General features: G+C 35.3%; 1 protein-coding gene across 1 annotated transcript in view; it reads left to right on the top strand.

Moving 5' to 3' along the window:
* The window catches only part of ITGA1 (integrin subunit alpha 1), a 157,440-nt gene that overhangs the window by 107,055 nt on the left and 22,627 nt on the right, over positions 1-27,758 (top strand). The window contains exons 11-20 of the mRNA XM_019736210.2: positions 496-640; positions 6,764-6,906; positions 10,024-10,167; positions 11,385-11,642; positions 13,931-14,061; positions 16,226-16,392; positions 17,791-17,927; positions 19,917-20,027; positions 21,934-22,143; positions 22,924-23,004. Coding sequence (XP_019591769.2) covers positions 496-640; positions 6,764-6,906; positions 10,024-10,167; positions 11,385-11,642; positions 13,931-14,061; positions 16,226-16,392; positions 17,791-17,927; positions 19,917-20,027; positions 21,934-22,143; positions 22,924-23,004 — 1,527 coding nt within the window. The remainder of the gene's footprint in view (positions 1-495; positions 641-6,763; positions 6,907-10,023; positions 10,168-11,384; positions 11,643-13,930; positions 14,062-16,225; positions 16,393-17,790; positions 17,928-19,916; positions 20,028-21,933; positions 22,144-22,923; positions 23,005-27,758) is intronic.

Genomic DNA, 27,758 nt, shown 5'->3' with positions numbered 1-27,758 from the left:
ATTGACATTTCAATGTGTAATTGTACTGTATTGCCTGGGGCAAGTTACTTACTCTGCCTCAGTTTCCTCTTCTGTAAAATGGAGAGAGTAATAATGGCATCTACCGTGTTTCCCCAAAATTGAGACCTAGCCAGACAATCATCTCTAATGCATCTTTTAGAGCAAACATTAATGTAAGACCCAGTCTTATTTTACTATATTATAAGACCCGGTCTATAATATAATATAATATAATATAATATAATATAATATAATATAATATAATTAATATAATATAATATAATATAATACCAGGTCTTATATTAATGTTTGCTCCAAAAGATGCATTAGAGCTGATTGTCTGGCTAGGTCTTATTTTGGGGGAAACATGGTAGCTCATAGGGTTATTGTGAGGATGTATGAGTTAATATGTGCAAAGCACATTTTAATGCTATGTAAGTGCTTACTCTTATTATTTTTATTGAATGTCATTGTTTTCTCTTATTTGGATATAAGGACTGGGTCATGCTTGGAGCAGTAGGAGCCTATGATTGGAATGGAACAGTCGTCATGCAGAAGGCTAATCAAATCATAATTCCCCAAAACACGACCTTTAATGTGAAGTCTACCAAAAAGAATGAACAGCTTGCTTCTTACTTAGGTAAAGTTTGGATGTAACTGATAGAAAGTTGTCAATTTTTATTTTTGTTTTTATTTTTAGCATTATTTATTTATTATTTATATAGGCTTGCTTACAATTATGTAGAGAGATCACTGCCAAGATTCAGCTATTTTACAGGACTCATGAATGTTTCTGGGCCTCTGAGCAGCCTTACTCAAAATAACAGAATATGGAAGTCGTTCTTTCTCAGAAGGGCTGTCTACTGCAGGAAATGATTTAAGCTGATATGTACACTTTTTGAGGTCTCCCCGGGTCTAGTATTCTCTTTCAATTCAAGAAGAGCGTTGGACCTGGTGGACAGGAAATGAGAGCAGAAAAAAAAACCTTGACCCAGCCTATATCCTGAGGATCAGATTCCCATATTCTCTTTTTGTCTTATTTTATTTTATTGTGAGAAAAACATTTAACATAAGAAGTATCCTCTTAACCAATTTTTATGTGCATATTATTGTCGATTATCCATGTTTCCTTAAACCTCTTCTATCATTAGTTTCTTTTTATGGGCCCTCATTTTGGAAAAGAAAATTTTAATTTGTTTTGTCATGTAGCTTATTCTTTAATAGCTCTAGTAAAATATTGACAAGACAAATATTGCATTTAACCCAGTGATGTAACATCATCTCATTTTCCAGACTTGCCTGCAGTGAAGAGGTATGTGTCTGGTATCACCTTATTCTAGATCTGTACCATGCAGGGAGCTGCCTAGGGGATACCAGGGGACCTTACATCACTAAATGATTTCAGTAAACAATTGGAGGGGCTTAGGATGGAAAGGATCCTCAAGGTATGCCAGCTCTGTACTCACTTGACAAATATTTTGGAAGTACTTCTTTTGCCCCAGGTGTTGTTCTTGGTGCTGGAGATGCATGGTAAAGAAAACAAATACCTTGCAGCATTCATATTTTAGCATGTTAGCATTCCTCTCTGGGATTTTTCAGTGGAAGGTTAGTCTTTATCTCTCACTAGCGTGATTTTTTTCTAGGAGAAAGGTGACAGGTCTTTATGGTAGGTCCATACATCTCCTTATTCGAGGGCACAATTTTAAGCTATAGAGGCAACAGAATTTAAGAAGAATAAAAGGGCTGAGGGTTTTAGGTAAATAAAAGTACAATGGTAAGCAGTGGATATAATGTGAGTGCTAAAGCCTCTAAAGACATGTTGAACTGCATTCATGAAAGTCTAGTCCATTTCTATATTAGACTCTGCCCTGGTCAGAGAGCAGAGAGAATATTCATCCCATTATCTTAAGCATCACACATTACAAAAGAAAATGCCAAATTAAGATGTGCTCGGAAAAATTCTCTAAAGTGTACAGGTCTGGAAACAATCCCCTCTACCTATTCCTCTCCCCTGAAAACTTGAAAAAATTGATTGTTAGGAAACAAAGTGTATGCTTCCTGCCTTTTAAATATTTGGAGGATTGTGCTATAAATTAAAGGGGTTGAGCTTAAAATTCATATTGAGTTTTAGCACTAAAGGAGATCTTAGAGAGCATATAGTAAACATCTAATTTTCCAAATTAAGGAAATGTATAGAAAAATTATGTCACAGCTACCTATGGCAATCTGAAGCTAAAATTTAGGTCTCTTGATTCTTAGTCCAGTGTTCATTCCTCCATGCCTGATTCTGGGTTGATAAAGAAAGCACTTATAAATAATGAGTATCTGCAATGTGCCAAACCTTGACTTTTAAATTGAGGACAACCTGATAAATAAAGTATATCTATCCCTTTGTTGATGAAGCTTACCTTTTTGGATGAGAGATGACAGATAACCAAGCAATCACTGTTAGTATAGTATATATTATGACATAGAATACCTAAAAATACAATAGGAGGATAGATTAGTTTCTAAAGGTTCTTCATATTCTAAGATTCTATGAGGCGGTTTTATGGGACTTTGGAATCAAGAACAGTTTAATCTGAGGCCCTTTCTATCTTCTTAGATAGAAGAATCAAAGAACATTTATACTCACGTATAATGGTGGCATACAAATTAATGTAACTCTTTAGGATGGTCATTTGACAACGTGTAATACAGAGCCATAAAAATGTTCACACCACATTGACCCAGACATTTCACTCTGAGAATCTAACTTAAGAAAAAAATCCAATTATTTAAGAATATTAACTGAGCAATGATTTTCAATGTATTGTTTTAAATATGGGAATAGTTAAATAAACAGTAAATCCACTTAATGGAACATTATACACCCATGAAAATAAAAATTATAAAGCTGCTGATCCTATGATACTAAAGATTTGAAGTAATAATGGCACTGGTTTTACAATCTGTTTGTTTTTTGACTCTGCCCCTAGCTATGACTTTAGGAAAATTACTTTATTCCTCAAAACTTCAATTCCCTTATTTTTAAAGTGGAAATAATATATATATATAATTTGAGTTGTTCTGAATATTAAATAATACCTGTAAGTTGCTTAGGATTGTGCCTGACAGATAGATAACACTCAATAGGTATTGTTTTTGTTATTATGTAATGTTATATAATAAACATTCTTCTTACTAGTATTATGATAGGGAGAATAACAACCCCCAAGGATGTCTGTGTCCTTGTTCCCAGACCCAGACCTTAGATGGCAAAAAAGACTTTGCAGTGGTGATTAAGTTAAGGGTTTTGAAATGAAGACATTATCCTGGGATACCTGACTAGGCCCAGTCTAATCACATGATTTCTTCAAATCAGGGAAGTTATTCTGGACATGGTTGGAGGGAGGTACAACTATAGAAAAATGGTCAGCCAGATGCAATGTTGTTGGCTTTAAAGATGGAGAAGGAAAGCCACAAGCCAAGGAATGTGGGTAGTCTCTAGAAGCCACAAAGGGCCAAGAAATGGATTCTCCCCCAGAGCCTCCAGAAGGGAGCACAGCCCTGCAAACACCGTGATGCTAGCCCAGGGAGACCTAAGTCAGACTTCTAACTTTGTAAGACAATAAATCTGTGCTGTGTTGTTAATCCACCAAGTTTGTGGTAATTTGTCACGGCAGCAATAGAAAATTAATGCAGGTCTATTATATATAATACAGTAGCTGACATTAATACTACTACTAATTAGTATTGAATATTTACCAAATTAAAGACTTTGCATGAAGTCCACAAAGATGTGTGTGGCATTGTCACTAATTTTGGGAAGTTCACACATTTTAATTAATAACACTATAGTATTTTTGATATTCTGAGCTATCATTATGTGATTAAATTCCTTAAAAACAAATATTCTTAAAGAGTCCTAAACCTATTATAGCCAAAAAGCTTGTGTTAATGTTTGCTTAAAGCTGACTTAGGGAATTCACAACTTAAAGCTATCACAACAAGCAAGAAAAAGAAAAAAAAAAAGAAGCTTCATTCCTGACCAGAGTATTTATAATATATGACTCCTCTCTACCCAGAATGGGAAATTTGGGGGTATGTTTTCTACAATGTGCTAAGACAATGATTTTTCTATTTCAGAAATCATTTTGTTCACTTAGTCATAGGTTAGCACATAAGACATTTTGCCAACATAAAGTTTAATATATGTAAGATTTCTTTCAAAATAGAAAAGCACCCAGCAAAGGGTCAGGGGACAAAAATAGCTTTCTTTCTCCAAAATACTATTCAAAATTGAAATAAAGCTTTCGAAATGCTTCCTTGTGTTGGTTACAAATCAAGATGAGTTTGAACATATGGCCAAAATCTGTGTGGCTTTGCAAGTCATTAGACAATGAAAAATCTTACAGAGGAAGCAAAATAAGAGGTAAATACTCTATCTGAAATTCCATACTAACCAATGATGATCAGAAAGAAGTAGGAACTGAAACTACTGAACCTCACTCAGGATATAGTCACACACCCATCTTTCTATAACCCAGTAACTAGCTGCCTTATGCCAATATGAACTGAGCGAGTGTTTTTGATGGTGAGAATACAGTCAAGATCCTGTTTCCTGCCTCCCCCACCCACAGTTTGCTGATTTCTAATCATGCCAGACAGATTCAAAAGGAAAAGTAAAGATGTGAGACAAGTGCATGAAATCAAGACAGCTCATACCTGTTTCCCATTACCTCACCAGATCTTAGCACTTTTTCCAAGAAGTGAATTATGGGAGCTGTAAGGATTTATTTTGTTCTTTATAAATCCATGCATGGGGCTATGCCATCAATTTTCCTTTCTCTTCAATGTTGTGCTTTTTTTTTTTCCAGAAAGCAATATTAAACTTTAATGTTTACAATTATTTTCCTTTCATTAAAATTAGACTTTACTTGGCCCTCTTTCTCCCTCCTTTTGTGTTATCCTTACATGCCCCATCTTCAAACACTACCTACCTGGTAGTTACTGTCAAGTTACTATCCCTGTGAAGCTTTCAGCTAATAGTTTTAGTTATCAAGTGCAAATCATCAAAGTTGATTAAATAATCATACAACTCCAAGCTTTAAACATAATTTTCAACTTACTTTTTTTAAGGTTCTTTTATCGGTTTGCATTCATTGTTCTGAAAATTACAAAAAAAAAAAATGTGTACTAACACTCATCCTACTTCCTTAATATTTCTTAGTTGCACAAAATAAGAGAGACTGTTTTTTCATAGTCTTCTTTTCCATTTTATTTATGTGTAAACAGGACCCTAGAGTTTTATTTTTAAGCAATATTCTAGCTAGTAACATAAAAATATAACATTACATGTTTGAAAAAGAATAGTCTATTATGTATAATAATTATTAAAAGCTCAAAGAAAGATGAAAAAAATCAGGATGTGAGAAAAATATTCATGAGGGAAATAACCTGAGGAATTGTGTTTCTTTAGCACTTGTAAGAATAAAACATGTTTTAGTATTAAAAAATCTGTTTTTTAAAATTTTGGAAGAAAGTGGAACTATTACCTTCCAGTAAATTATTTGATAAGATAATTATCAATACAATCTTTTCCTCAGTAAAAATGTTATTCTGCTTTCTGCTCCAATGATGGACAGCTCTCATTATTAGAATATTTCTTCCTTCTGTAGAGTTGAAATCTCCATGTGATCATTTTTATGTATTGATTTAGCTCTGTTCTCTAGACACACAAAGAATAAATCTAATTCTTCCTCAGAAATTAATAATAACCTGCCTCAAAGATACAATTTAGAGGGCATGAAAACCTAATTAGAAAGAGGAATGATTAAACATGAAAAACTGTCCAAGCTCACTTTTATTCAAACAAATGCAAATTAAAATCAAAGTAAGGTACTATTAATAGATTAGGTTTAACATCTATTAGAACGTCCACAATTTAAATAATGGTAATGATACACAATGTTTGGAAGAGTTTGGTGGAATTAGTCTCCCCTTTGGTTGCTGATGGAATTAATTAGTGCAACTGTTATGGAAACAATTTGCTAGACTCTATAAGAACCATTAAATATTTGATCCAGTAATCTATTCCTTGAAATTTATCATCAAAAAATCCAAAAGAAGAAAAAGATTAAATCTTGAAAGATGTCTTTCCAGGCTTAAGTAGAATACCAAAAAATTTAAAAAAATTTAAATTCCACCATTCCATCAGGGAATAATCCTGTGGAATAAATGCAAACCTTTATGCCTTAACTCACAGAAATCAGCTTCAAGCATTTAAAATTCCAATTTAAAAACCTAGATCACAATACAGAAAGGCTTGCATTTGCATTTCAAACTACATAAGGCTTGCATTTCCAACTATATAAAATTAATTTCTATGGCATAGATATATGCATCCAAATGAAATACAATCAGTTTACTACAAAGCGGTGAATTCAAATTGCAAGAGTTTTATGTTTGTTTGTTTGTTTGTTTTTCTTCTTTCTGTCATTATTGTTATATCATTGGTGCCTTTAAACAATGAAACACTGAGGTTGGGGCGTAAAATACCTTTTCTGGACAAAGCAGTTGTGGTAGATAATCAGAGAGCACACTAAAAGCTTCTGCCAAAACAAACTTACCTGCATTTCAAAATATATATTTATTTTCAAAAAAAGTGGAGTCCATGTAAAACTATAAAAATGAGTCTCCCCACCATTGAAAATGGATCTTAATTTATTCTGTGCAGACTTTAAGGGGTCAGAGAGACTATCTGGCATTTCTCCTTTGTCAGGTTACACGGTGAACTCTGCCACCATCCCTGGAGATGTGCTTTACATTGCGGGACAGCCTCGGTACAATCACACAGGCCAGGTCATCATCTACAGGATGGAAGATGGGGACATCAGGATTCTCCAGACACTCCGTGGAGAACAGGTAAGCTTGAAAATTATTGTTTTAAATTAATCCACTGATACTCTATGTAAATTTAACTTAACTATCTATTGTCCTAAACTTTTAAAAAGCCACTACCCCCATATTCAACACCAGCTAAGAACAAGGCCCTGTGTTAGGTTCATTGGAGGCATGTAAAGTATCTGTATCTTTGGCCTCAGGAATATTTCAGTTGGATGGAGGTGGAGGTATGACGAATAGATAATAGATGTAGAGACAGGTGTAGATACAGATGTACAGATGTTTATAGACCAAAAAAAAGAGATCGGAAACATTAACAAGCATGAAAGTGATGGTGGCACAGGCAGTAAATTCAGAAAATGGAAAGATTGTTTTAAGCTAGGATTGGTGCAGAAAGTCTTAAGAGATAAAATGTGGGCTAGTCTAGAAGGAAAGTCAGAATGTAGATAGGCAGAAAGAGCAGTGAAAGAGCCAGTTTAAAAAGATGGTGTAAGGTTTTGCATGACAGACTAAAGAGTTAGGATTTTCTCCAGGAGGTAACTGGAAATTATTAGTAACATGTGAAATCAGAAATTCTCATTAGATAAGTTTGAATATTAAAAGTAGTTTAAGAAATTATACATGCAATATGCAAACATAAGTATACATAAATATTTTTAAAACTGAAAGAAACACCTATGCTATTGTTGTTATTGAATTGTAATAATTTGGGTAACTTTGATTCCTTTTTTACAGTTTTTTGTGTTTTCCAAGTGTTCTATAATGAGAACTTGTTAACTTTTTTCTGCAATCCTCACAGAATGAGGGGATTTCTCAGGCTTCACTAAACTTGCAGCAGCCCAGCACGACTGTACAGCTTAGGTGCCAGGAGGCAAACACATCATGCAGGTGCAGGAGCTGCCGTAGCTTTAAAGCCCCACGGGAACCAACATCCTTTATAACACCATAGACATAGCTTCCAGAGTTCCTGCTAAGAGAATGCAGTTACAAGAGTCACTGCACTCTGGAAAACCCAAAATATGTCATCTGCATCAGATATTTATAGTTCACTTACAGTTCCACATAGCCTAAAGGCAATGTCCCAGTCAGAAGTTAATTTTACCGCAATCAGTGTTGCTTAGTAATACAGCTGAAATTCTGCTCTCATCAAATGTACAGGGGAACAGAGTTAGACCAAGCCACAGGTCAGAGTTTCATATACCAGGTGGAAGGGTGTTTGTTATTAGCCCTTTGTCCACATTTGTAATCAGAAAATGCGTCAACAATAAAAACAAAAATATTGTTGTAGCTCAAGGATGAGGTGAGAAGAACTTGAAATGATATAATAAAAATAAAATGAAAAAGGAAGGGGTATGGTAGATAGAAATAAGGAGGAATTAAGAAGATTGTAAAATGAAGCATTTTGGATGACATCTTAGGTCCATTATCACTCTATTAATTATCTATAAATATGAAGTGTAAAATGTTGTGAAAAAATGCTTATGGAAGTTTGATTTAAATTATGAGTGATTTGAATTTCAAGCCTGAAATATGGGCGAAAGATGGCACCACAATTAGAATGTCAGCAACTCAAGTAGTTTAGATCTTTTTAAAATTGGTGTTTGATTTTAGTCACGTTTCCTATAGCAGTGAGCACAACTTCAAATGCTTGCAGGTGCCAGGTAGGTAAAGGAAATGAGTAAGCTGCTGGACAGAAGACAGACATGGTGAGAAGCATGGCCTGGGCAGCCCCTGTGCCATCTAAATGTTTAGCTTCCATCCAGCTGCAGGTGGTGACAGCCATGTGGGAATGAAGGACTGACGTTGCTAGATCTTACACACTTTATTTATGTTTGTGATTAATTCAAATTTAAAAAAAAATACCTTTTAAACCCTTCATAAGCCTGTGAGAAAAGGACATTCAACATTTAAATTCAATGTCTAGCGGTTTTCTAAATGTCTAGCACTATCCAGAAATGTAGACCTGGAGCCTTTAGAAGGAGGATAGAATGAAATTTTCAGTTGGCAGCAATGGAAATGTTTGGGAAGGACTGGTCATCTAAGATAAGGGAATGAGGCGGGGGGGGGGGGGGAATGCAGATCTGAGCTTAGGGGAGGCCAACATCTAGGGTATCAGAGAAGGGAAAAGAGCCAACAATGATGAAATGAAAGGGTGGTCTCCGATACAGTGGCAGGATCAGGAAAACAAAAATAAAATCATGGACTCCAAGACAGGAAGTTTCAATAAGAGAATTATCAACATTATCAAACATGAAACACAGGTCAATATTTGGGAAGGTAATTGCATTTAGATAATGAAAAGTAAGTCCCTGCATGTCCCTAAAATATGTCCCTATCTTTAAAAGAACACGTTCCTGCAAGGGGATGGTCCCTTGCGATCCCTTTATATTTTTCTATCTCCCATAGCAGTTGGGACACAACCAAGCCATTATGATGAGTAGACAGTCTTCTAAGACTATCAGGAGATATATGCTGCCCTGGTGTTCCAATACAATTCAGCTCTTCATCACGTATTTTATTTCATATTTTCGTATTGCTGCCTTCAAACAGACACTGAAGCCTTCACAATGCCTCTATTGTTTATCTCATCTTATTTCTTTTTAAAAAAATTATTGTAGCTTTACCAATTCTTTTCTGATTTGTGGAAAAGAAAGAGGTTAGGGCAAGATCTAAAGCAGGGGTGTCCAAACTGCAGCCCACAGGCCAACTGCGGCCCACAATCCATTGTTAATTGGCCCGCAGCAAATTCCAAAAATATATTTAGTTTACTTAAATAAACCAGGTGAGGCAATATGTACTTCACCTCGAGTGAGTGGCCCGGCTGTTTGTGTATTTTACCGCATATGGCACTTGGTAAAAAACATTGAAAAAAGTTTGGACACCCCTGATCTAGAGGAAGTAATTTCTTTCTCTCAAGCTACAGCCACTCATCACCCAGGATGCACATGACCATTAGCCTCATTCAAGAGCCAATAAAGAGCTCTCAGGTAGCTTCACTTTCTATAGTTCATTTCCTTTGCCATCTGACTCTCACATGCTCTTCTAGATTGGTAGAAGTAAAAGAAATTGCAGATACTATTAGCTGCTTTGAGAATTTCTGATGTTCATCAGACGCTTTTGTTCTGTTTTGTGTCCTAGATTGGTTCCTACTTCGGAGGTGTTTTAACAACGATTGACATTGATAAAGATTCTCATACTGACCTTCTTCTGGTTGGGGCTCCTATGTACATGGGAACAGAGAAAGAGGAGCAAGGAAAAGTGTATGTGTACACTCTGAATCAGGTAATGGGAACTGTGAGTTAGGTAAAAATCCCAGAGAATCTCTCTTTTTCTTTCAATTTTGAATACATAATGTGGGTCTAATTTTTCACTCACTTTGGAAAAAGAAACAAAGTATCCTTCAGGGCTTGTACCCCCACTGACCCCTCATTCTCTAAAAGAACATTTAGAATTCTAATGAAGTAGTTTTGACCGTTAGATATTTTCCACTTGGAAATGTGAGCTATTCTTTGTTATATAGGATAAAGATAAATATACATCTCAATAAATTGATAAATAAATTCACAAGACACCCATTCATGAACTCTGGCTTAGAGGTGTGAGCCACATTAGCAGTTAAAGCCAAAGTGGGTGGGTGGTGAGCTGGGGGAGTGCAGAGACTATGGAAAAGTAGGGAATTTTAACGCAGTGTCACCAGACATTTTCAGCAAACTACCACGGTCTTTGGATTATTTCATTGGCTGGAGTGAGATTTTGCTTTCCACTTCTGACTTTAGACATCATTCATTAGGTGAAATAAGTCTTGATTTCTTCATCAATAGAGGTTTTTGCTGTTTACAGCAAAGTCAGTATTCATCTATTTAGTTATTTAAATTCTTAGGTTCTCTCCATATTCATTATTTAGTTAACATATATTTTTGTATCTTTTTGTTTGTTTGTTTTGGGCTTCCTCCTGTCAACTTTTTTTGGTCCTGTTTTTGGTACTGTTTTTTCCCTTTTTTCCAAGAAAGTATTTTCCTCCTGTCCATCATTGCTAGTACTTTCTGGCCTTTATTGAGTTTTTAGCTTTTTCACACTAGATAGCTTTGGGAAAAGTTTTCTTTTGAACAGAGTAAATTTTCTCTATAGGGGGAAATATATAGAGACATTTCAAAGAAGCACGATATTGGATGAAGAAAAGATAATGACATGAATGGAGGATTTTAAAATTCAGTTCTTCAGCTTTAAAAAGATGCTGTGAGTTATACACTCACTCAATTACATTAAAAAGAGAATCCATTAAAATCCTCAATATGTCTTCTTTCCCACACTTCTACAATCTGTTCTTTAAAAATCTCTAACTTTGCTCTCAGATAGGCACAGTTTTTAAGAAATTTTACAAACTTTACCATTAATGTACAAATGGTTTTTAATAGAGCTGATTTAGTGTGCACTTAAAAATTCCACTCTGCTGTAGTAATGATAGAAATCCATAAGTATCCTGTTTATCTTTCTTCCAGACAAGGTTTGAATATCAAATGAGCCTGGAACCCATTAAGCAGACTTGCTGTTCATCTCTGAAACACAATTCATGTACAAAGGAAAACAAAAATGAACCATGTGGGGCTCGTTTTGGAACAGCTATTGCTGCTGTGAAAGACCTCAATCTTGATGGATTTAATGACATCGTGATAGGCGCTCCCCTGGAAGATGATCACGGGGGAGCTGTGTACATTTATCATGGAAGTGGCAAGACTATCAGGAAAGAGTATGCACAAGTAAGAAGTTAAACCTACAGCTTCTCGCCCTTAAGTGATAAGTGGGCTCAATGCCATGCATCACCTGTCATGCTTCATGAGTTATTTAATTTCATTCTTCTGACTCTATTGGGAAACTAGATTTCTAATTATCTTCTAAGTTATCTTTACAGAAAAATTACTTTGTGTTTTATCCTTTTTTCAAGTTTTTTTTTCCTGTTATTTGCCATGTCTCCATAATCTGATCTTTTGAAATGGTAAAAACAAAACAAAACAAAACAAAAACACTTTTTAACAATGCTATTTAACATCTGCAGTGTGTCTGATCCTAAACAGAGGGTACCACTTTCTGAATAAGAGAACAGTAATTACATGATTTTGCCAATAAGGGGAGATGAGATTATTGTTTTTATGTTCAATATCCATGTTGTTATAATAAAACTACAGTATATTTGTACTTGTGAATTAAATTGGTATATTTTCATCAAATGAATTTGGGTTTCCAGAGATTTATCATTTTCTCACAAGTAATTCTTTTTGGAAAAAAAATCTGAATATTTAAGTTTAACCTTCAAGGAATTTCTGTTGTTCCTGTTTTAAATTCATTGTCAGTTAATGGCTCTAATCCACAAATGTAATTTTTTCCTACATGAGAAAAATATAAATTTACAGAAGTGTTTAATGCACTATAAAAATAGGAGTTTAAAGGAATTCTTCTAATGTAATTGTCTTTTAAGTAACCATAGTTAGTTAGTCATTGGACAACTATTTATAAATAAAGTGGAATTTACTACTTTCTAGCTTATATAACAAGCAAATCAGAACATTAATTATTTGTTTTTACATTTGATTGTTCTCTTTGTCAATAGAATACTCAAAATTTATTCATGTATAGGAAAGTTGTGCTTAACTTTTCATAAAATCGTAATTACGTTAATAGTGAAAACAGAATAAAGGGCATATTTCAGTAACAACACTCCTATCCATTTAATGAGTTATTTGTTTCTGTTAAACATCTTCATGATACTAGTTACTTCACTGAAAACAAACAATATGAACTATTGAGGTGTGACAGAATCAGGAATTACAGGAAGGGGTTTCTTTTTTGTGTTCTGCCACTTTATTTCTTCAGTATTAATCCTGCAAGTTTAATGCCGTGGCATTTGCAGTAGAAAAAGAAAGATTTTAAAATCATTAATAAATGTAATAGAGTTGTCATAAGCCATTTATTTTGCCAACACTGTGGTAAATCAGGAGGCAGTTTTAAACAACAAAACAAGAATATTAAAGTTGAATTTCTTTCACTATCGGCAAAATGCTTTTGCAAGGATAGGTGAGGATGTGCTCCCTTGTTTCTGGTAACCAGAGGTGCTACTTGTGTATGGATGATCCAGAGTCACACTGCAGCAACTCCTTCAGAACCAATAATGCAGATATCTTCTGATATGTTTGCAGAAAAAAATAAGGAAATACTTAATTCCCAATGAGCTACAAACATTAAAGCGTGAAAAATGTTTCCATTTGGTTTGCCTTATTTGGCTTCTTAATTTATGATTTTTAAGTGGAAAACAGGAGAATGAGAAGATCTCAAGTTGAGGAAGGGTCTGTCTGTCCTGTCTCCTTGCCATCAGCTTCTATTAAAATATTATCATCTTGAACCAAAGCTAAGTCAGGAAGTGCAGGTGTCAAGCCTGTTATGTATGAGGATGTGCAACGATCAGTCTTCGAGAACTCCATATTCATTTGTGCCCTCCCAACTTTGTGGATACATGCGAGTGAAATTGAGTGTATCGTGCCCTGGACTTGCAGGACAATTTTTGACAGACAGTAAAGAAGATCGCATATTGAAAAACGTATTTGATGGAATGTGTTATTTATACCCAGCCCAAGTTCAGTGAACCACACTGACACTTGGACAATTTTATACTCCCCTACTTGCTTGTATGATGTGTTTTCAAGGTTTCCAGTCCTTTAAGTATCTCTGTGTAATGGGATTGAACAGGAACTAGAAATCAGAGCCAATTACTCACAATGTTTTCCTTGAGGATTAGACAAGATGACGTTATACATTTTTTTTCCTCTCTCTGGTGTCAGTAACCCTGAAATGATTTTGTCTGTACTATAAAAAGAATATCCTTTGGGAACATCTGAGTAAATTCTTGTCTCCATAAGAGCAGACTCATGGGCATCTTTTCCAAAAGTTCTTTAATTTTAGTTTTTTGTTAACTAACTCAAGTTCTCAGATTCATTTAAAACTGTTTTTAAAGACACTCTTCTGACATAAACACTCTCGGCTGGTATTTTCACAGCGTATTCCATCAGGTGGAGATGGCGAGACACTGAAATTTTTTGGCCAGTCTATTCACGGAGAAATGGATTTAAATGGTGACGGTCTGACTGACGTGACTATCGGGGGCCTTGGTGGTGCTGCCCTCTTCTGGTATGTATTTTAATAACAACCAATGCATCTGATAACTTCACAAATAGTTCTAGACCTCAGAGTACGGTCGAAGTTTCTATTACACCAAACGTTTATTTCCTTTTGTGCTTCATTATTCAGATAAAAACTATGCAGTTTAGTAAGCTGAAGAAGACTATAAGTCTTTAAAAGAAATCATATTAAAGAAACAAGTAGAGTTAACCCTTAAGTTGCTCAGCGTTTAAAATACCTGTATCCCCAAATTAATTTCAATTAATTGCAAAATCCTCATCAGTGGTCAAATACATACATTAATACCATTTTACTTATTAATTCATTTATCAATAAAATAATTTATTGATATTAATAATTCTAGCTCTACCTAGTTAAAAAACAATTTCAAAAAGGGTTCTATTTGAAAAAAAGTGGCTAACAATATATCAATAACATTAGTGAGAATTTTGAAAAATGAAGTTACAAACCTCATTAAGAAATAAAAAGGGCGAATATAATAAATAAAAAATATATTTATGGGGGCTGACGGATGGCTCACTTGGTTAAAGCCTGAGCTCTGAGCAACAGGGTTGCCAGTTTGATTTCCCCAGTAGGCCAGTGAGCTATGCCCTCCACAACTAGATTGAAGACAACCAGCTGCTGCTGAGCTTCCAGAGGGACGGCCAGATGGCTAAGTTGGTTAGAGCGCGAGCTCTCAACAAGGTTTCTGGTTCAATTCAAAACGGCAACTGGACTTGGAGCTGAGCTGCGCTGCACCTTCCGCAGCTAAATTGAAGCACAGTGATTTGGAGTTGATGGGCCCTGGAGAAACACACTGTTCCCCAATATCCTCCCCCCAAAAAAATTAAAAATAAAAAAATTTAAAAATATATATAAATATATGTATATATACATACATATATATGTATATATGTACATATGTGTGTGTGTGTGTGTGTGTGTGTATATATATATATATATATATATATATATATATATATATGATATGTGCTTCAATGGAAAGTCCACATGTTGATTCTTTCAAATTACTCATTGGTTTAATGTAATTTAGGTGGAAACAAACTTCAGTGGTCATTTTCCAAAAATTATCTAGAAAAGTAAAGAAAACTGTGAAAGACTGAGGTGAAGACAGAAACCTGAAAATAGATGGCTTGGTCTTAATTTAGAATAATGCTGAAGAGCTAATGGTCAAATAAAAATTGTACACTAAATCATACACAGATAATAACCATTATTTAAAAAACTGTTTTAACTATATGTATAACTACATATAAATTATACTTTACAGCAGGGAGAAAAGCACACTGAAAGGAGATGCCTAGGAAAGGAGAATGCTGAGCAGCAAGTGGCTGTGTATTTGGGGAGGGCTCACTGAAACCAGCACTCCAAACCAGAAGTCGCCAGTGTTGAGAACAAAGAGTACATACATTTAGTTTTTGTTTGAACTGTTAATCCTGAATTTAATTAGCATGTGTACCTCATGGATACATGGGAGATACCCAGGGGAAAATGAGTAACTCCCCAAGATGGCTTAGAATTCAGGCTTAAATACTACCTTAATAGGGGAGTGGGCAAGTGTGCCTCTTAGGGAAAGGAAACGATTTTTAGGAAAGATGAATGGGCCCTTAGAAGAAGAGATAGGAAGTATGACAGTTTGTGACAAGGTTTGTCTGGGTGTGGTGTGGACTTCTAGTTCCCTCCCCTATAATGAGTCAATCTTCCCTGGTTGATGCAACTCCCAGGGAGGATATTTGTGACAATTGAGTTCCTTTTGGAGGCTCTGTCTTTAAGCAGATAAGGTGGTTCAGAGAAAGCCTGTTCCTGCATCAGATGTTTTTCAAGAGCTGACAGCTCAAAATGATCAATACACAAAAGCAGCATATTTTGGGATGGCATGTCCTGAACTCCTACAGTCACATTTTGGGGTGGCACGTTCTACTACCCTTTAGAATCAGAAGCCTAAGATAGTTCCAAAACAATCTGAGTGTCCGCAGAACATCAGACACAATCTCTTCTGTATCAAAGACTCACCATAGAAATGGAGTCCCGGGAGCCCATAATATACATACAGAATTGTCCCCTTGGGTGTGCTCACTTTGCACTCCCAAAGTGGTGGCATTCACTGAGTATTAAAATGAGTGAGCAATCACCTCTGTTTACGTGTTTGTAGGTCCCGGGACGTGGCAGTAGTTAAAGTGACCATGAAATTTGAGCCGAATAAAGTGAATATTCAAAAGAAAAACTGTCGCATGGAGGGAAAGGAAACAGTATGCATAAATGCTACAGTGTGTTTTGATGTGAAATTAAAGTCGAAAGAAGACACAATATATGAAGCTGGTAAGTGTAATACATAGAGCAAGTCCTTTGGGGCAGGAGGACAATATAGTTACTCCCGCAGGATGAAATCCAGGAAGGTATTGTATTTCCCCCAATGATAGGCATCCACACATCACGTTTGCTCCTGTGAATATGTTGAACCTTGAAAAAACATTTTCCTGCAGAAGGAACAGGTTATGGAACCGAGTAAATTCTGGAGCTGAAACTGTAGGGGATGGCCTCAACATTCCAGAGTTCCCCTCTGGCTCTGCACTTACTGTAAACAACCAGGTGCTTAAAAAATAAATAAGAGAGAGAGACCAATTCAGAGATCATGCTAGGAAATCGGGCTCCAAATGAGCCCAGTACTCCTTCCTGTGGGTTTTCACGAAGAACACTCCCATCCTTCTCCTGCCCTCCCCCACCTTCCCAAGATCCCTTTGCTCCACTCAGAAGGTTACCCTCGGTTTACCAGTCAGACATCAGGCACATCACACAGCCCGAGTATCCCCCTCCTCCCCACACACAACGCTTTCTAAGGTTTTTTATTATTTTTATGATAGTGAAATATGTTGGAGCCAAACTATGAATCCCTTTGGATGCAGAAGAGGAATTTTTTCTTCAAACCAAATAAATATAAGTGGAGTGAGAAAAAAAATGTTAATCTTTACAATCGATTTTTCTTAGTCTGTTCTATGTGCATATTTATGCTCCGCAGTAGTCTCTGACTAGAAGAGAAATGAAGTATAAGGCATGTAAAATAATGATTTACATTTTCATACTTAACATTATTTCAGTCTTATTTAATTTTTATATCCTAACTAAATGACCAAATAAGGAAGATTGTTGCCTTCATGGAAGTATGAGGTTTAACTTCTTTATCACATTGCGGTATGCTTATTTTATTAAATTTATTTATTAAGCTTATTTTATTATATACTTTGAGCAGTCTAAAATGACATTTTTTATAAAAGAGATAAAGATGTCATTACTGTATATTTTTATCTCTATTGAAATGTAGCATAATCAATATTCTAAGCAAGGCTGCAACACTTCCAAACTAAAAATATTTTAAGTGAAAATCCAGTAAACACAGCCCTGATCAGGAAATTAGATGATACGTAGGTGTGTATGTGTATATGTGTGTGTGCATACAAACATATGTATTACAAAAAAAGTAAAATTAAACATTAAAAGAATAGTGAACTCGGAAAGCAGTTTTATAGAGTTTCTCGAGGTTATCTTCCTGACTGCTAATACCATTGTACTACAATAGAGTGGATATGCTGAATAATAGAAACTTTATTGACTGATTGCCCAAGAGATTTTTCTATAATGCTAATTTAATGAACTGGGTCATATGAAAATCAACCTCCCAAAAACATTTCTGTCAATTATTCTTTTTTTTAATTTTTATAGATATGCAGTACCGTGTCACATTAGATTCACTAAGACAGATATCACGAAGTTTTTTCTCTGGAACTCAAGAGAGAAAGATTCAAAGAAACATCACAGTTCGAGAATCAAAATGCACTAAGCATTTCTTCTACATGTTGGCAAGTAAATCATATATTATAGCTACTTTATTCGAAATCAAGAATATAGATGTCTTATTTCAACTCAATCAAATGTTACTGTTTTAAAGAGCACATCATGAAGTAAACTTTATTTTATTTGTTCACTTTTATCAGAAAATCACAAGTCTGATCTTCTAATTTCCAACTACATTTTATAAAGCTGTCTTTCATCTTCTCTCTGTGGGTTATCAGACCTCCATATATTATGGGATAGTAAAAGGCTCAGCGCACTAGTCAATAAGAGACCTGTCTCTTCATTCATTTATTCTTTGAACTTGAAAACATTCAACTTCTGTCAGCCTTGTCTGGCAAGTATGTATAATAAGTGATTAAATGCCCTGAATGGAACTGTTCGGCCTTATGCTTTCTGAGCTCTCTGCTTGTCCTGAGCTATGTATTTCATTCTTTGACTTTAAATTGAAGGGGAAATATGTGGTATTTTCTATCTTCTATAGGCTTTGCACTACCTAAGTTTCTATTATAGTGGATGAGGGAGCCTTGGAAAGCAAATTGTTAATGTCTAGAAATGGCTGGTAAGCCAGTTTGAACCATTGTAAATGTATTTTATCAAGTCACTGTGTATCTAGGGAGCTTTCCCAACGAAGGGCAAGAGTTTCTTAAGCATTTTCTTAAAAAGAAAGAAAGAAAGAATGGGAGGGAGGGAGGGAGGGAGGGGGGGAGAGAGAGAGAGAGAGAGAGAGAGAGAGAGAGAGAGAGAGAGAGAGAGAAAACCAATTTTAGTAACCAAGATTGAAACTTAGAGATTTGAACATGATCTTGGAGTTTTAAAGGAACAGCCTGATTTTCCCGCAACTCTGACTTATTTCTGTATTCTTTATGTGTTTATATTCTTTTTTTTTTTAACATTGTAGTTAGGGGCAGGAGAGTGATAGAAAATGTGTGTGCTGGTGTGCTATACGTATCTTACCTCAGTGATTTTCAAGTCAATATTCCCCATGACGTATATCAAAATAAACGTATTCTGTCAGCACTAAGATCAATCTATGATGGAGGGGGAAAAAAACACCTGGGGTTGTCCCTCCTATTTAGTTTGTCAGAACTGAACATTTAGGAGTTAGAACTTAGATAAAATTTGAAAGGACATGAAACCAGATGTGGCATTGACTCCACCCTGCTAAAAATCCGTGTAGTGTGTATTTGTCCAAAATTTAGTATCTGGCTTAGTCTAGGCATTGGTATTAAAAGGAAAGAACTAGTTTCCAAATTTCCAAAATTCTTTTTGAGTTTAATGGATACTTTAACATTTGTTCTGGAGTCAGGCAAGGTGGAATTTGTATCCCAGCTTCCCCACATTCCAACTGATTTTGGCAAAGTTGTTTAGTCTCTTAGAGGCTCAGTTTTTCATTTGTAAAATAAAGACCACAGTGATTATTCATCTTGGAGGATTGTTAAAATTATTCTCATTAATGTGTATAAAAGCTCATAATTCTGGACATGCCATAAACGATGGCTGTTACTCATGATAGTATAATCAATATTGATTGTATTAACATCATTTACTTATTGTTTTACATTATAAAATTCTTACAATTCGAGGTACATATTATATTAATAGAATGAACTCAATTTAGAAGCTTGCTCTTCTGAATTTCAGAGACCTTCCTAGAAGGATTACATAGTGATTTTTAGCTTGAGGTCTCAGAGAAACAATATTGGCATGCAAGTAGCTCAGAGTGGTACAGCGTGACATAAGAGCGACATATTCCATCACTCCAGCAGGCCCCTCTGAGAAGGTGAAGGTGAGTCAACTGGTCATGATCTGAAGCCTCTGCATTCCAGCTGTGTCCCTCCCCAGCAAAGCAAAAGCCTGATGAGGTTATATGTCATATCAGGTGCACAAGAACGTTCCAGTAAGGCTGACCCACAGCGCAGAAAAAGGAAGCCATAACAAGGTCAGAACATCCAATATGTATGATACCAATGATGTATTTTTGTTTCAACCTCTAGGACAAGCATGACTTTCGGGACTCTGTAAGAATAACTTTGGATTTTAATCTTAGCGATCCAGAAAATGGTCCCATTCTTGATGATTCTTTACCGAATTCAGTACATGAATACGTAAGTCACATTTTTTTTTTTAAATTCAGAATACCTATTTGGGAATATATTAGGAAAAACCTAAAACAGATAAATAGACATGCACACACAACCCTAAATCAATTATATTAAAAATTATGGTGAAAAATTATAGTTAATTAGTTATAATTATATTTTTTAAAAGAATTTGACTCTTTTAGACTTTTCCCAACTCTTCTAACTTTCTATTGTTGGGGTCTAAGGGAATGTATAAATGACACCTATTTTTATCTCTCCTGAGTTCAGAACCAATTAAAAGAAAGACATGGGTTGGCCAATTGGGGCTCCCTTTATTACTCATGAACACTGGGTTGCAGGGCATGGTTTAGGTATAATGGGTGTCTGCTGAACCAGATTTAGGCCACAGACAACCAAGTAGGTCATCCACCAGCAGTGCTGAGAAATCTCAGGCTTTCTCCATGGGGGGCATACCTCATAAAACTTGTAGAATGGAGGTATAGAGAAGAATGTGTGCTTCCCGTGAGCACACCACTGACTCAAGGGCAGAACAGATAGGAAGGGACTGACCTGTGTTCACCCAGCTCCTGCTTATAAATTCAGAGTGCACTGCCCCAGCCCTGAGTGAGTGAGTGCGTAGGAGGGGATCACCAGTGTGGCACCCAGGGAGGAAACACTAGGGACAGGGAATTAGTTTTCCCCATGCATCTATCTTCTGCTCTCCCTTCCTTCCAAATATATATCTTGAGTGTCTTACGAGTATTATGAGTACATACCAGGCATCAGAGCTTATAGTCCAACCTAGGAAACAAGCATTAGGTAGTAATTAGATCGTGTGCTCTGGAGGGGAGCTTCAGAGTTCTGAGAGAACTTCTGCTTAGTCTGAGGTGGCATGGGGCACCGCCCTGAAGTTGTGACATTTAAACTGAGACCTGTAGATAGGATGAATTTCCACCCTATTTAGAGGAGGGCTCAGAGCAGTGTTCCAGGCAGAGGGATATGTGGAAAGTTTCTGAGGCCTAAAAGGAACTAAGCTAACCTCACAGTGTGACTGAATGTGAAGAGCTGGGGACAAGCTGATGTGGGGTGAGGCGAGGGCATAGGCAGAGGCACCGTCATTCAGGACTCTGGGCCACTGCACAGATTTTAAACTTTCTTGAAGCGAAATGGAATGCTATCGATGGCTTTAACTGGTTCAGCAGCAGCACTGGATTTGTGTTTTTTGTTGTTTTGTTTGTTTGTTTGTTTGTTTGTTTGTTTAAGGGTTACTTTAGCTGCAATGTGGAGAATGATTGGAGGGAAACAAGAGTGGGTGCAGGAGATCAGTTAGGAAGCAAAGGCGGAATCAAAGACGGCAAGACCAGAGGTGGTGGGAGAAGCGGAGAGGCAGAAAGGATTTGGGAGACATTTAGAAGAGGGGTAGAATGGACAGTTCTTGATGATGGATTGTATAAAGAGAAGGGGCTTAATGAAGAAGAGGGGTCAAGGAAAGCTCCCATTTATGTGGCTTGACCATTTTCTACCCTCATGACTGAATGCTATTATGTTCTTAAGTATTTGGTTATTTTTAATAGAAAAATCTCATAATTGGAGTTGAGTTCAAGTGTTCCCTGATAGACTTAGATCTTAAAGTACTTGACTTAATTTTTTGGAAATTCTACTCAGGCACATTAAAGACAATGAAAAATATCTGTGAAAATTGTACATTCTTTAAAGGACTGGAAGAATTTCTATTCAGAAATAAAAGTTGATTCTTTTCCCCTATAAATTATAGGAACAAATATAAAATATCGTATGATTTCTGTAGTGAAATCTGTTCTCTTTACGAGTTGCTTATTTGTCAATATGTCATTTCTTTTACACAAATTAATAGATAATATTCAATAATAATTAAATAAATTTTGAAAATGCTTTTCTGTGACCATTTCAGATTCCCTTTGCCAAGGATTGTGGAAACAAAGAAAAATGTATCTCAGACCTCGCCCTGAATGTATCCACCACAGAAAAGGGCATGCTTACTGTCAGGTCCCACAACGACAAGTTCAACATTAGCCTCACGGTCAAAAATAAAAAGGACAGTGCCTATAATACCAGAACCATGGTGCATTATTCTCCAAATCTAATTTTTTCAGGAATTGAGGTAAACTTTTAATTTTCATTGATTTATTCTTGTAATAATCATTTATTGAAGCTATTTTTTGTATTGCTGAGCAAATTGTTTTTATTATATTGATTTTAAAAGAACCAAAATTGTTTTGTCCAAAATTAGTAATCTCTAATAGTGAACGTACCAAGATTTTCTTTAAAGCTTTTGTTTTGATATCATTCCTTAGAGATTATGTATCGTTTTTGGATTCAGTATGAGAAGAGACTCTCTGATATATCAAAATCATGTGTCACAGAGTCCTTAAATTGCTGAAATTGAGACCTAGTCAAGGAAAAGAATAAACCTAATAAAGTCAAAACAGTGTAACAGAAGTGCAGAGAGTGAGTTATGCAGGTACTGAACGGAAAGAGAAAATTTACACGCAGAAAAATCAAGATACCATTTCCCACTTCCTATGTAAACTCCTTACACTGGCAAGAAAGTTGTGTTAAATGACTGTGTGTGGATTACTTCATCTACCCATCTAATCATCCTGTGAGTTGGATGCTATTAGCGCATCTGTTTCACAGTGGAAGATTTAGACAACATATTGTGGTGTGCTTTGTCCTTCACGCACCCTAATTTAACTAATACTTAAAGATTTTGGGGGGTTGTGTGACAGGTGATCCCAAAATGCTGTGACTCTGACAACTAAATTGAGAGAAAAATCTTAGCAAGGCCTAGTCCAAGGCAAAGCTGGGAAAATTCTGGAAAACCAAGCTCAAGGATTTCACCTGCGTGTCCACTCTAATTCTGTTTACTTTCTCTTTCTAGGCTATCCAAAAAGACAGTTGTGAATCCAATCATAATATCACTTGTAAAGTTGGATATCCTTTCCTGAGACGAGGAGAAATGGTAAGCAGAATATTCAAAATACATGTGGCAATGGATATGAAAAATAATATGCTCAAAACCAAATATATAAATCCTCATGGTAGTTTAGGGTGTTGTAGGTGAAGAAAATTGAGTTTAAATTTTGAGTTCTTGGAATCAAAAGGCAATTATTTCATGAGTCAAACTCAAAGACCAAGACAAAATTACAAATTTATACTAGGTAACATATCTGATAAAATGAAGCTGGGAAATTCCCACATGGGAGTCTCCTTTGTAGTAGGCTTTTCTGACCTGTAGGGAAACGAATCTTCTACACAGGTTATTTTAGATCTTTGTATGGAGACTCTCCTGTCATTTCTCTCACTCTTTAATAAAAGCCTTATTGAGATACAATTCATGTAACATACAGTTCACTCATTTACAGCATACAATTCAATGGCTTTTAGTATATCCACCAAATTGTGGATTTGCAACCATCACCACAATCAATCTTAGAACATTTTCACCTCCCAAAAAGAAACCCTGTACGCATTACCAGTTACTGCTCTTTTTTTTCTTCAATAGCCCTTCCCCGAACCCCAGGCAACCACTATTCTACTTTTTTTCTCTATGTATTTGCCTATTCTGACATACATATGTGTGAAATCGTACAATACGTGGTCTTTTGTGACTAACTTCTTTTATTTAGCATGTTTTCAAGGTTCATTCATATGTCAGTAGTTCATTCCTTTTTATTTCCAAATAATATAATGATATTGAACATTTTTTCATGTGTTTATTGGCCATGTGTGTATTTTCTTTGGAGAAATGTCTGTTCAGATATTTTACCTAATTTTTGATCAGGTGTCTTTTTGTTGTTGAGTTGTAAGAGCTCTTCATCCAGCCTACATTCAAGTCCCTTGTCAAATATATGATTTACAAATATTTCCTCCCATTCTGTAAGCTGCCTTTTCACTTTATTGATGGTGTCCTTTGACTCACAAAAGTTTTTGCTTTGATGAAGTCCAATTTATCTATTTTTCTTTGTCACTTATACTTTTGGTGTCATATTTAGGAATGCTTTGCCTAACCCAAGCTCACAAAGATTTACTCCTGTGTTTTCTTCCAAGCATTTTATGGTGTTTGTTCTTACATTTAGGTTTATGATCCATTTTGATGAACTTTATGTATAGGATAAGGAAAAACCCAGCATCATTCTTTGCATGTGGCTATCCAGTTGACCAACACCATTTGTTGAAAAGATTATTCATTCCCCCATTGAATTATCTTGGCACTCTTACTGAAAATCAGTTGACCATAAATACATAGGCTTATTTATTTTTTGACTCTTAATTATATTCCATTGATCTATATGTCTAACTTTATGCCAGTATCACACTGTTTTGATTACTGTAGCTTTGTTATAAGTTTTAAATCAAGAAATGATTTAAAAAACATAGTCTTCCAACTGTTTTATTTTCCAACATTGTTTAGCTATTCCAGGTCCCTTGCATTTCTATTTGTATTTTAGGGTCAGCTTGTCATTTTCTGTAAAAAAAAAAAAAAAAAAAAAAAAAGGCAGCCCAGTGTTTGATAGGGATTACACTGAATCTGTACATCAATTTGGGAAATATGACCATCTTAAAAACATTAAGTCTTTTGATGCATGACAATGGAATGTTTTTCTATTTATTTAGTTCTTCAAATAACTTTCAAAAGTGTTTTGTAGTTTTCAGAATACAAGTTTTGCACTTCCTTTGTGAAATTTATTCCTAAGCATTTTGTTCTTTTTGGTGCTATTATGAAATAAATCATTTTCTTAAATTTATTTTCAGGTTGTTTATTACTAATGTATAGACATACAATTTATTTTTGAATATTGATATTTTTCTCCTGTGACCTTGCTAAAATTATGTTTAGTTCTAATAGTTTTTTAGAGGATGGATCCCTTAGGATATTCTGTATATAAGATCATGTCATCTGCAAATAGAGGCATCCTTTCCAATCCAATGTCTGTTATTTCTTTTTCTTACCTAATTGCCCTAGCTAGAACCTCCTATAGTAGTTGAATAAACGTGAGGAGAGCACTTTCATTTCTTTTTAAATACAATATTTCTTTCCATGAAAAGCAGAGAATAATTATTTCACTTAATGATAAACACGGTATTTGCATATAATTCAATGAAGCTTGCTTGCTAGTATAAATATTTGCTCTTTTACTCACTATTAAGGAGGAAAATATTTAATCAAAGTGATTCAGATAAGAAGGTACTTTATTTAGACATAAAAAGAGAAATACTATTCCCAATATTTATTCCAACTTTCTCATATTATAATGCTATAAACTTTAAAATAGGTCCCTGCCATCTTTAACACACATCTTAAAAAGATGATAAACACTGGGTGGGATATCTAGAAATGGCAGAGTCACATATCTATAATGAAATCTTTTAGCTCTTCTTTTTGCAAATGAGAATTCAAGAAGACCTTTCCCTTAATACACCTGTGTCATACAGGATGGCATGTGGGGTCTCTGGTCCCGCTCCCCACATAAGAACACAGGACATGGTGAGGCCAAACAGGAACACCCACAGAGCCATAGATAGGGGAGTCATACCACTATAGTCTCGCTGGCGGCAGGGTTGGTGACACAGGAAGCAGGATCCACACGATCTGCAACCCGCACTCTGCAGTGCTAACTGCAATCCGTGCTTGTCAGCCACCATCTTCTTGCTAGCCCCCATTTTTTTGCTAGCGTAGCCACGGCAATTATATTAGTGGCCAGTGGCTCACTGGTTACAGCTGATGGCCAACTAGCCACAGCTGATGGCCATCCCATCACAGATGGCCATTTACTGCCTGAGCCAGCACCTTTCCACATGAGGCCGAGAGCCTGGAAACTGCACTCCTGGCTTTGTCCCCACAACCTGTCATCGTTACCAGTTATCCAGGAAACTAACTATGAATCACAGTAATTATCAAATTCAATAAATCTCTTCTATGTTCATTTTAGTTTACGGAACTAACTAGATATACCAATTTAGTTTCAAAACCTCATCATAAAGTCTATTTCTTGACCCTCTCAAATAAAATGTACTGTGAAATTACATTTCTTCTCTACAAATCTATAAACACACATCACATTTTAAAAAATGCACCCATAATTCCTCTAATTTGACATGGAAATAAGGAATGTCAATTAATATCTACTCCTTCCTTTGACCACTTTAATTAACCATGGAATTATCTCCATTTCTCAAAGAATAATGACACACTTCATGTTATACTTCAATCATTAGAGACATTAATTATAGTCTTAATCATTTATTAACTATTTCTTCCTTTCCTTAGCAATTCTTTTCCTGCTTGGGGTAAAAGCCTAAATCAACGTGTCTCATGTCATCAATAGAGAGATACGAAGATAAATTGGATAATTTGAAAGTAATTTTTACGTGGGCTTTACACTTAGAAATACTTTGATTTCAAGATCTAGATTTTTAGTTGAAGTATTTCAGGATTAGGTCAATATGCAATAGGCAGCGTCTTCAGCCCCAGTACTTTGCTAATGTCTTCCCTAAGTCTAAAGATTCATCAGGAATGCCAAGACTTATATGTCCAGGCCAGTCAGGGGGCTAAGAAAAAGCAGGAAAAAGGTTCACTGACAGACTCTGGTAATTTGACCCTTTGTCTATTGTAGTTCAAGCCTACACAGTAAAGCTTCAGCTGCAATTGTGATTGCTATTTAAAAACAAGAAAAAAACTGCAGAGCTCCAGGTTTTTAGAAGAAAAAAAATTTTTTTAATGTAACTCAAGATATATGTAGGAGAAAACAACAACAACAACAAAAAAAAACAATTTTAAAAAATATAATATGGTACAACCAAACAATAAAAAAAAACATAATATGGTACAACCATGTAAATATCATGACCCATGAATCTAGTTATCCCTTCTGTGAATAGGACCTACATTGATTTAAAAAGCTTTAAATATTAAACTCTGTCCTGTCTAGCACTTAATTAAAAAGATAAAATTTTACGTAGTTTCTATTAATTGTGCATCTTGGACTACATATTTTGCTGCCAAATTCCAAACTTAGCACAAACCAAGATTAGTTTTGAAAATGGGAAATACAGTTTTATAAGCATTATGAGGACTGTGGGACTAGAACTCTGCTGTCTACATATTTCTTCAAAAAATAATTTATTTTGGTCTGTCTGTTGGTGTTTATGAAGAGTTATGCATTATATAATTCATATATACATATAGATGTATATATATGGGGTGCCAAAAAGATGTATACACATGACTTCTATTCATCTTTTGTTATCGGTATATATTATCACAATTTCAATACAGTGTTTTCCTTTCTTAAAATGTGTATACATTTTTTTGGCACCCTCTGTGTGTGTATATAGATATGTATACACACACACACACACGCACGCACACACACACACACTCACTCTCAGGAATAATTTCTCAAAAGTGAGTTACCAGTGTATCAGTATGACAAAAACATTTTCCAGTTTTTCCTAGGTATTATTCTAACTATACAACTTTTTAAAACAAAATTCACTACTTTTTTATTATAATTTACATTATTCTAAAAAGATTTCTAAAATAGTATTTTATTTTATTTTATTTTGTTGTTGTTATTGCTTAAAGGTCTAAAACTTTTTTACACTGTCAAATTAATTGAGCCAAGTACGTTTTCTTCTATTTTATAATGAATATGTATAGATAGTTGCTTTTATTTGAAGATTTATTTTAAAGAGGCTTTAATTATGATCATT

Source organism: Rhinolophus sinicus, linkage group LG03 (assembly GCF_036562045.2).
Source record: "Rhinolophus sinicus isolate RSC01 linkage group LG03, ASM3656204v1, whole genome shotgun sequence".
Lineage (NCBI taxonomy): Eukaryota > Metazoa > Chordata > Mammalia > Chiroptera > Rhinolophidae > Rhinolophus > Rhinolophus sinicus.
This window is presented reverse-complemented; position numbering and strand designations above follow the sequence as displayed.